This window comes from Desmodus rotundus, chromosome 12 (assembly GCF_022682495.2).
Source record: "Desmodus rotundus isolate HL8 chromosome 12, HLdesRot8A.1, whole genome shotgun sequence".
In the NCBI taxonomy this organism is placed as follows: domain Eukaryota; kingdom Metazoa; phylum Chordata; class Mammalia; order Chiroptera; family Phyllostomidae; genus Desmodus; species Desmodus rotundus.
Window position 1 is genome coordinate 38991762 of NC_071398.1, and position 10008 is coordinate 39001769.

The following is a 10008-nucleotide window of genomic DNA, read 5'->3' on the forward strand; positions in this document are numbered from 1 at the left end:
GATAACCTTTCATGTGATCTCCATTACTATGATTCTGTTCATCTTCTAGTTGTTTGCTTAGTCTTTTGTTTGTTTGTTTTTGTGTGTGTGTAGGTTCAGTTGTTGATAGTTGTGATTTTCTTATTTATTTATTGTTCATAGTTTTGATCTTCTTTTTCTTAGATAAGTCCCTTTTTTCATTTCATATAATAAGGACTTGGTGATGATGAACTCATTTAACTTGACCTTATCTGGGAAGCACTTTATCTGCCCTTCCATTCTGAATGATAGCTTTGCTGGGTAGAGTCATCTTGGATGGAGGTCCTTGCCTTCCATGACTTTGAATATTCCTTTGCAGCCACTTCTTGCCTGTAAGGTTTCTTCTGAGAAATCAGCTGATAGTCTAATGGGAACTCATTTGAAGGTCATTCTCTCCTTTTCTCTTGCTGCTTTTAAGATTCTCTCCTTATCTTTCATTTTGGGTAATGCAATTATGATGTGCCTTGTGTTGAGAGCTAGGAAAGAGGGCTAGACAATTATAAGCATTGCTCAGCAGAAAACCTCTTGAAGGTCACTAGAATGGATAAGGAAGAGAAACAACGTCAGCCGAAATAAGCTTATCAACAGGAGACAAGCAAAAGTTCCTCCTGACCCCAGAGCTATGCAGAGATAACCACAACAGCCAGCTTTTGTATCTTGCTTGCTTGCTTTGCACGCGTATAAAAGAGCTAGCCTGTGAGCGTTCGGCGCGACTCCCCTTTGCAGCCTTAACAGGCACCCTGGGAGTTCGCCCCTGCGCAGGTAAAAATAAAGTACCATCTAAGTGCACTCCACACGTTTCCATTTGATTTTCTGCTCGCGTTTGGGATACAACACCTTGGTGTGTGCTTCCTTGGGTCCTACTTCTTTGGGACTCTCTGGGCTTCCTGGACTTCCTGGAAGTCTATTTCCTTTTCCAGATTGGGAAGTTCTCCTTTACTATTTGTTGAAATAAGTTTTCCATTTCTTGCTCTTCCTCTTCTCCTCCTGGCACTCCTATGATTCTGATGTTGGAATGTTTAAAGTTCTCCCCGAGGTTCCTAAGCGTCTCCTCATTTTTGAATTCTTGTTTCTTCATTCTGTTCTGGTTGAATGTTTATTTCTTCTTCCTGCTCTAAATTGTTGATTTGAGTCCTGGTTTCCTTCCCCTCACTGCTGGCTCCCTGTATATTTTTCTTTATTTTACTTTATATATCCTTCACTTTTTCCTCTAATATGTGACCATACTCAACCATTTCTGTGAGCATCCTGATTACCAGTGTTTTGAACTGTGCTTCTGATAGGTTGGCTATCTCTTCATCGCTTAGTTCTTTTCCTGGAGTTTTGATCTGTTCTTTCATTTTGGCCATATTTCTTTGTCTTGGCACACCTGTTACGTTATAAGGGTGTAAGGGTTGGAGCCTTAGTTATTCCAAGGGGTGGCAACCCACATCCCTGCATTGTGGCACTGTGTGTTGGGGAGGGATCAGAGAGGGAACAATGCTGCTTGCTAGTTTGCTCGGCTCTCACTAGCTTTCACCCAGCTTTCCTCCACTACCCACAAGCAAACTGCATGAGGATTGTAGGATTATTACTGTATTTAGCCATGTATAATGCATACTTCCTTGCCCATATTTTTAGGGAATAATAAGGATGCACATTATACATGGGTATAATGATTATATACCATGGGATAATGCACGCAAAAAAGTCGGTGAGCATTATACACTGCAAAGTATGTGTATTCTTCCCTCTCCCCTGCCTCCTTGCAGGGCTTAGACCTCTTAGTCATCCTCTCTTCCTCTGGAGAAGTGCCTCATTGGCAGAACCCAGGTAGCCCCAGTCCCTCATCTCCACTCTTGACTCTTTCTCAGAAAGAACACTGAGCTTAGAGAACTGACAACAGTTATCCGAGGGCCTGGGAATGCAGTCCCCAAAGATGTGTGCCTGTGAGCTTCTGATGCTTAAATCCTGAGCACCAGGAGTTCCAAGCATCAGTGTTTCAAACTCTTGAGTATAGGTTCTGGGAGTCTGAGACTCCAGGATCATGAATTGTAGACTCTGCAGCTCCAAGATTCAACAGTTTGTTACACCACAATTCTAAGATTCCTCCAGTCAAGGTTTCTAGTGCCTTATAGAATGCTGTGCACATGGAAGGATGAGGTTTGGCTCTGACACTGGATTGTTAAAAAGTGTGTGTGTAATAATAAAGGCTGTGACCCTATGGGTCCATCCTCATCCTTCTCCAGTGAGCAGGAAGCAGCCAATTCATGAAACCTAAGTCACTATACTTAGATAATGGAAATTGGGAAACTTGAGACTCATAGCCTATTATACAACTTGCAGGGTCCAGAGGACCAGATATCCCCCTCACTTGATCTAAGTTATTAGTCCTTCAAGCGCAACAAGTTTTGCATTGGGGGGGGGGGTTGGTGAGGAGGTGTATGTAGCATTTAGTTTAAAAAACACAAATCTAAGGCTGATGTGTATGAATGTTCAGATTGCATACTGCTCGAGGATGCCGCTTCTAAGGGAACATGTACTGAATTATTTGAGAGTAAGCAGGTGATTCTGAGACTCTTAGCTGGGTCTTAGAGCAGATTCAAGATCCATCAGAGGGAGCCACACCTGCAGAAGCTAACAATAAATGAGTTCATGCACACATTCAGGAGAACAAGCAGTCATATACCTGATGCTCACATAGGCATACACAATTGTACATGGCTGTGCTATGACCGAAGTTCTCCCAATGTAAACAGAAGTGTTTCTCTCTCACACCCAGTTCATTAGGAGGTCGGACTCCTGTCCCCTGTCTCACTCCAATCAGATCCCACCTTGTTTGGTATGTGGTGCAATGCATGCCCTGGCGTGTAAAATGTGAATGAATAGGAAAGAGTATAGGCAAGTGTGTGGAGTGCAGCCAGGTTGGCTGCCTGCCAGGACTCTGGGAAAATCCTTGGACAGAGCCGTTTATATTGTATACACTAAGTTGTTTCTCACTCCAGGAAGCGGTGCCTTTTAAGAACCTACCCAAAGTTCAGTAGGCTAAGGGTAGCCATCCCTGTGCAGATCTGAGTTCAAGGAACTGCTGAGCATTTATTGTGTTCTGTCAGATCTCAGAGAGAGACTTGCTGAGCATCAGCTGTATCTCTCATAACATGGGCATACACACAGTTGCCGTTTCATAGGTTTGTGACTATCAAGGGCAGTGAGTGTGTCATGATTTGAGCATAGAGCTGACACAGAGTACATGTCAATAGATACTAGCTGTTATTATTGTCATTTATAGTACTGCGTAAAGTTTCCCTTCCTTTCATCCCAGCTCTGAAAGCTCTCTCTCCAGCAAGGTGAACAGACAGCCCATCAGTTTTTTTCTTCCTCTTCTATCCACCTTGCACCTTTCCTCCAGCCCTCTGCCTAGCATTCTTAGCCCCGCCCCTACTTCTAGCCCCACCCAGGCCACACCCCTCCCCAGTTTGCTCTCCCACTAGCCCTGTACATTTGTAGGGGAAGTGGCAGGTCTAGCTCAGCGGGGCAGGAAGCTCATGGTGTAGTTAGGAGGGATGGTGGCAAAGCCCACATGTTTGGGGGACACATTGATGTCCTGGGGTGGCTGCGGGGACTTGAAGTGGAAGTTCTGCATGATGGTGCTGAGGAAGAGAAAGAGCTCCATTCTAGCCAGGCCTTCTCCAAAACAGTACCGCTTTCCTGAAAAGACAGGGTGGGAGGAGGTGAGGCCCACTCTCTTGGCCACCTCTCTCCTCTCCCCATCCAGGCTGCATCCTCCCGGGGAGGAGGGGACTAAATGTCAAGGCCTGAGAGACTTTCAAAGAAGTCCCATAACCTCCCTTAGCCTCAGTTTCCCTTGTACATGGCATGGGGATGAGTCAAATCAGGATGTAGCAATAGGAATTTACATGACCCTTCCTCTGAAACACACTAATATGGCTGCCGTGCTGCCATCTCTTTCTTAGGAATCTGAAGAATTTAAGTGACATTGTAGAAGACTCTGAGTCACTCTGGGCCTTGACTTTTCTCATGTCTGAAATGGGTACAATCATCCCTTTCTTTCTGATTGGGCTTAGGTAGTTGGTAGTTATGAGGTTTGCAGTTGGTTAGCTGCAGGGTAGATCATAAGAAGGACTTACAAGCTGGAGAAGGATACTAGGCTACACCTCAAAGAGGGGAGCTGGGATGAAGGGGCCCCTTTTGGTGTGACTGGTGGCTTGGCATCACACGGTGGTCTCTTACCAATGGAGAAGGGCACAAAAGCATCATTCTTCTTAAACTGCCCCTTCTCATCTAGGAAGTGCTGAGGGTTGAAATCAAGAGGGTTGGAGAAAAACCTGGGGTCCTTCAGCACGGAGCCCAGCATCGGAAACACTTCGGTGCCCTGGTGGGGAGGTGGGAGGGATTTTGATAAGCAGGACAGGAATGTATGTGCTGAGAGCTCATGGAGTTAGAGGGGTTATTTGGGTGCCTAGGTGAGGAGAAATGGAGGCATGGGAATTGGGATCTTCCCTGGGGCAGGAGGTTTGGGGGACATGGGGTCAAGTATCTCAAAGCAGGATGTTTGGGGGCCATAAGAGTCATGTCCCCAAGACAGGCAAGCCTGGGGAAGTGAGGATAATGTTTCCTAAGACACAAAACTTGGGGGACATGGGGTTCATATGTATCTAAGACTCCAGGCAACAGGACTTAGGTACAAACGGGATTCAGGTGCCTCTGAGTGGGAAAGTTGAAGGGACATGTGATTGAGGAAGTCTACAGTTGAGGGAGTCAGACAGGCAATGGGAAGCCTGTGAGGAGGGTGGGGTGTTGGGTCTCAGGGAGCAGGTTCGAGCTCCATGTATTCTAGTACCTTGGGGAGCAGGAAGTTCCGAAACTTGGTGTCCTTGGTGACTCTACGGGCCAGGCCCATGGGGATCATGTCTCCAAATCTTTGGATCTCGTGGATTACTGCCTCTGTGTAGGGCATCTTGGCTCGGTCTTCGAACTTGGGCTGCCGGTTCTTGCCAATCACCCGGTCAATCTCTTCATGGACTTGGGCTGGGGACAGGTGAGAATGTTCAGGGACCTAGGGGTCTCTGGGCAGGGATGATAATCCAAGTCTATACAGCTGGATATATGACAGGCATGACTTAGTGTGTGTCACAGATCATTCAAAACAGGCTGTCCATAGACATTGTTGGCACTGGGTCCTGATAGCCTGGTTGTGCCAGAACCCTGGGGGAAGCTGGGAGGAAGAAGACTTGGGGAATGGTCTGGAGGGGCAGGTAGTGGGCCCTTGGTGGGCTCAGCACACGAACTATTTACTAAGCACTTCAGATTGTTTTAGCTGAATGTCATGACCTAGTGTCTGGTTAGCAGGATGTATTTGAGGGCCCAGGGATTTGAGGGGTGAGGAGGTACAGTGGGCTCAGAGGAATTATGAGAGTCTGTGGCCTTTGCTTCCTTGCACCGTCCAGCCTTACCTGCCACATCTGGGTGCTTCATGAGCAGGAGGAAGCCATAACGCAGGGTTGTGCTGACCGTCTCGGTGCCCGCAAAGAAAAGGTTCAGTGTGGTCATTACCAGGTTCTTCAAGTAGAACTCTGTGTTGGGGTTCTTCTGTTCCTGCAGGGAGGGACTGCTTCAGGCCTAGCCAACTCACCAGTGCTCTCAGATTCCAAAGGTGGGAAGAAGGACCCTAGTTGTGTCAGGCCTTTTCCCAGGCTACTGTCTCTGCCCCGATGCTCTTCTAACACTCTTTACCCAGCTGACTTTCTGTCCTTTAATTACCAGCTGAGTTGCCACTTTTTAATTGTAGAAATATGTAGAAAGGGATGGGAAGAGACAGACAGTGAATGAGAAAGAGAGGTAGACAGATCATGATAGATTGCCTCACAGAGAGTTGAAGAGATATTTTCTGAAACACAGACAGATATTTAAGCAGCTGTACTCTATTCTTTCCCCAAAAACCTTGCAACTTATGAGGGAGAATCCACCCTTTGATCCTCTCACGTTGAACTTCAGACTCCATAAAGCCCTGTCTCCTTTCTTCACAGAATGGAGACTGACATCCAGCTAGGAGTGGGGACCCTGAGATGTCACATGGTAAAACCAGGTCACCTTTCCACACAGGTTACCTGATAACCAGGGAATGAAAGGTAAGAGCATGGTGGCTAAAAGCACTGGCCTTAGAGTCTGAGAGACCAGGGTTTGAGGTAGGTTCCACTGCTTCCTCACTGTGTGGCCTCAGGCATGGCACTTATACCCTCTGGGTCTCAGTTTCCTCATTCCTAAAATCGAGATCACATTAGAGCCTCTACAACAACTGGTGTGAGTGTTACATAGGTGAAAACCATAAAGTTGTTAAACCAGTGCCTGTTGCTTGACAGTGTTATAGATGTGCTTGTGCTTATGATTTGCACACACAATTCCAGCCCATGGCTGGGGGCTCAGTAGAGAGGGCAGTGATGGTTTTTTCATGGAGTTGTGAGGATTATTGTGATGTAATGGGCAAAATGAATGGGCCTCTTTGTCTCCCACCACACTGTGACTTCTCTCTGCTTGGCTTTGGACCTCTCAGCACTGGCTGCTGACATGTACCTCCTGCATGCGGATGAGGAAGGAGTCAATAAAGTCCCGCGGGGAGTTGGGATCCAGCGTGCGTTGGTTCTGCTCCACCTTCTTGGCTATAAAGTCCTCCAGCCCCTGAAGCTCCTTAAATGCCTTTTGGTGTGGCCCTGGCAGGTATTTCATCACTGAGTAGAACATCTCATAGAGCTGAGGGAGGGGCATGGAGAAGGGCAGGAAAAGGAAGGACACGTGTTGATGGACATCATCAAATGGGAGTGGGACTTGTCCTAGGGCAAGGGAGGCACTGGTTTAAAGGCACCTGTCCTGATGTTTAGGTATTTACCTGGGGTTGGATGGAGTACATATCTAAGTGTTCATGTGAATTAAGTGTGAAGTCCCTTGTCCTAGAATTTAGGTCAGTTGGGTTGGGATACATATCTAGAATTCCTTCCTCCCTCCTTTTCTTCCTTTTTCCTTCTTCCCTTCAGTGCCTTTCTGTTTTTGCAGGGGAAGTATAGCTGAGATAGCCAGGTATTGGAGAGTGAGTGGGTTTGGGGCACCTCTTCTGGGTTGGGTTGTGCAAGGGAGAAGACTGGATTTGAGCGGACCCTGCCTAGAAAGGATAGGATTTGGGGCACCTGAGTCCATGTGGGAGAGCAGTTGGTTGGTTGTGGGGGGGTCAGCGATGAGCCAGGGTGGGACTGGTTACCTGCCCTGTAGATGTAGCTGTGAACTGGAAGTTTCCCAGCATCATGCGCAGCAGTGACAGGAACTCTTTGTCCTCATAGTCAAAGCGGTCCCCAAAGACAATGGAGCTGATGACATTGGAGACAGTTCGGCTCAGGAAGAAGGTGGGGTCTACGAAGGCTCCTGGGAGGTGGTGTGAGGTCATTAGTGAGAAGCGATTTGGGGGAGTGAACTTGGTGATCTGATGCCAGTCTGTGAATTCGAGGCACACTGTCCCCCCACCCAGTTCCCTTCCCAGGTGAGAAAGCGCCTGTCCATGCAGGGCGTTTTCCTCCTCTGTCCCCTGGGGTCCCTGGCTCACCACGCGTGTCCCGAAAGGCCTGGAGGAGGAAGCCTGCCTCCTCCTGGATTCGCTCTTCGATGCCCCGCTTGCCCACTCCGAAGTCCCGCAGTGTTGTGATGCAGAAGCGCCGGAGCTGCTTGGCGCGCTCCCCATTGCTGAAAGCCACGCCTGGTGAGGGAGGGTAGGAGTGGGGAGTGGGCTTAGAGAGGGGCCGGGCCTGACAGGGGTGGGCAGAGAGAGAGAGAGACAAGTAGAGAATGGCAACAGAGAAATACCAAAAGAGACAGAGACCAAGTTGGAAGGAAATCAGAAGGAAAGGTGAAAGATGGTTTCCCATGGAAACACTGCGTTGTAGAGACCGTGACAGGAAGAGAGAGAGAGAGTGGAGGGAAGTGGGAAAGTGAGATCTCCAGAGATCTGGGAGGTGGGAGTAAAAATTGAGAAGGATTCTAAAACTGAGGTGGGGAATGACGAAAAATATACACGGAGGAACAGAGAAGGTCTGGAGTCAACAGATTATTACAAAGAAACAGAGGTATGAGGATCTTGAAACACAAATAGTGAGACTTACTAAGACAGAGAAAAAAGAGGGTGGGGGATGGAGATAGAATCATGGAGAAGCACACAAAATGAGACGGAAAATAACCAAGAGGAACCATGGAGATATAGGACCAGGCCTCCAAAGCAAAAACCCAAGAGCTTCTAGGACATACAGAGAAAAGAGACGTGTACTGAGAGAGCTGGGAGATGGGGCAGAGAGAAGCAGGGAGATGCAGACACACTGAGAAAGGTCGGAGGGGTCACAGGGATAAACAGTGATAGAGACAGGGATGGAGAGGAAGGGCTGTGATACAGCCCTGAGTGGCTGGGTCAATTGGCAGAAGAATGCTCGGGTAACTGAGGCCATTAGTCTGCTTGACCACATTTCCCCACACAGGATCCCTCTCACCATAGCCTTTGGTGAGCCAGTCGAAGGTGGCCGGCTTGCCTCGCCCACTGAATTCCTCCGCCTGATCCACCAGAGCCTCCTTCACAGCCTCGTGGCCACACAGCACCACAACACGCCGGGGGCCCAAGTGGACCGTGAACACGGGACCGTAGCGCTGGCTGATCTGATGGAGGGGGGCGGGACGGTGAGTGCACGCAGCCTCAAGTCTCAACTGGCTCTGTACCCAGCCCTCACAGAGTGGCATGCATTTTGCCCAAGTTCTGATAGTCAAGGGACTGGACATCCCAAGAGCTGGTCTTTCCTGGCTAGGACCCTGACACTAAACTTTCAAAACGCCCCGTTCCTAAGATTTCAGTCCACCCTTTCCAATCCCCTGCCACCAAATCCCAGCCAGACTGCAGAGGGCCCCAGCCCCACCCTACCACCCATCTCCCTGCCTCCTGACACCTTCATGAGGGAGTTGTACATCTGCTCTGTGTTCAGCTGCAGGTAGTTGCCGATGAAGGGCAATGCAGGTGGGCCAGGAGGCAGCTTTCCCCAGAGCTTCCTTTGTTGCCAGACAGACATCAAGATCATTATAGTGAGGCAGGCCAGCAAAGCCACTAGGAGCAGCCCTGAGGCCAGCATGGTGGCACTGAGAGTGACAGTGAGATGGTGATGGCTGGGATACTTTGCCTTTATACTTCCTGGGACAGAAGGATGGATTTTGACTCTGATTATGTAACTGTCTCATGTCACGTTCCAACTACACTCCCCGCTGTGCTCCACTGCATTGCTTGGGATGCTGCCAACCTAAGAGGAGGCAGGTCCTCCTTGGGGGAATAACAGGGCGTGGGCCCAAGACTGAATCTGTGGCTCCTTGTGTGGTGTCTTGCCATGGCTGTTGACTTGGGGGGACAATAGACAAATTGAAGAAGGGAAGATTCTGGAGTATTTGCATGTGTGAGCCCCCGAGCTTGTGATTTTGGGTCTCAGAGTGAGATGGGACCCTAAAGTTGTGAAGTTTAGGTTCTGGAGAGAGAAGAATCAAAGATTTAAGGGTATTGGAATGAGAGAAAATGTGTGGCTGCAGATTTGGGTGTGTTTTGTTGAGGGATGATGTAGGTTTAAACATGTGAGGAGGAGAGAGAGAGAGAGATAGAAAGAGGGAGAGAGAGAGAAACAACTTCAGATACTGAGATCAGTACTTCTGAGAGTGGACTGCTTAACAGGAGCCTAATACGTGTATTTCTCTGCTGCTGCTGCCCATGCCTATCCTGCCACAAGATTCTGATCCCCATGGTTATAAGGAAAAACATTCATTGCACTCCTTGGGACAGTTAAGGTATTATATCAAAGTGGTAGTTTTATTTCAAACATTCTGCCATAACATAGCATGGACAGCCAGCGAAGCAGCAGGAGTATATATGGGTCCTGGTGGGTAGTCTGTTCCTAGAAGTACAGAGCTCAGCAGCTAAATGCAGTTGCTTTG

The 10008-nt window shown here is 48.4% G+C and overlaps 1 protein-coding gene across 1 annotated transcript; it reads right to left on the reverse strand.

The window, feature by feature from the left end:
• Positions 1–3069: 3069 nt before the first annotated feature.
• Positions 3070–9184, reverse strand: LOC112319962 (cytochrome P450 2A13). The gene is made up of 9 exons (XM_053915530.1): positions 8985–9184; positions 8538–8700; positions 7607–7756; positions 7268–7428; positions 6589–6765; positions 5472–5613; positions 4859–5046; positions 4249–4390; positions 3070–3705 (listed from the first exon to the last, which is right to left on the reverse strand). The coding sequence occupies exons 1-9, from the start codon at positions 9162–9164 to the stop codon at positions 3524–3526; spliced, it is 1485 nt and encodes a 494-aa protein (XP_053771505.1). The 5' UTR covers positions 9165–9184; the 3' UTR covers positions 3070–3523.
• Between the last annotated feature and the right edge of the window lie 824 nt (positions 9185–10008).

Coding starts and splice junctions, on each gene's coding strand:
- LOC112319962 (XM_053915530.1), bottom strand. CDS start 9,164: ATGCTGGCCTCAGGGCTGCTCCTAGTGGCTTTGCTGGCCTGCCTCACT. Junction 5,614..6,588: donor TCCTCATCCGCATGCAGGAG/GTACATGTCAGC, acceptor CCCTCCCTGCAG/GAACAGAAGAACCCCAACAC. Junction 4,391..4,858: donor GGAACTTCCTGCTCCCCAAG/GTACTAGAATAC, acceptor CCTCCCCACCAG/GGCACCGAAGTGTTTCCGAT.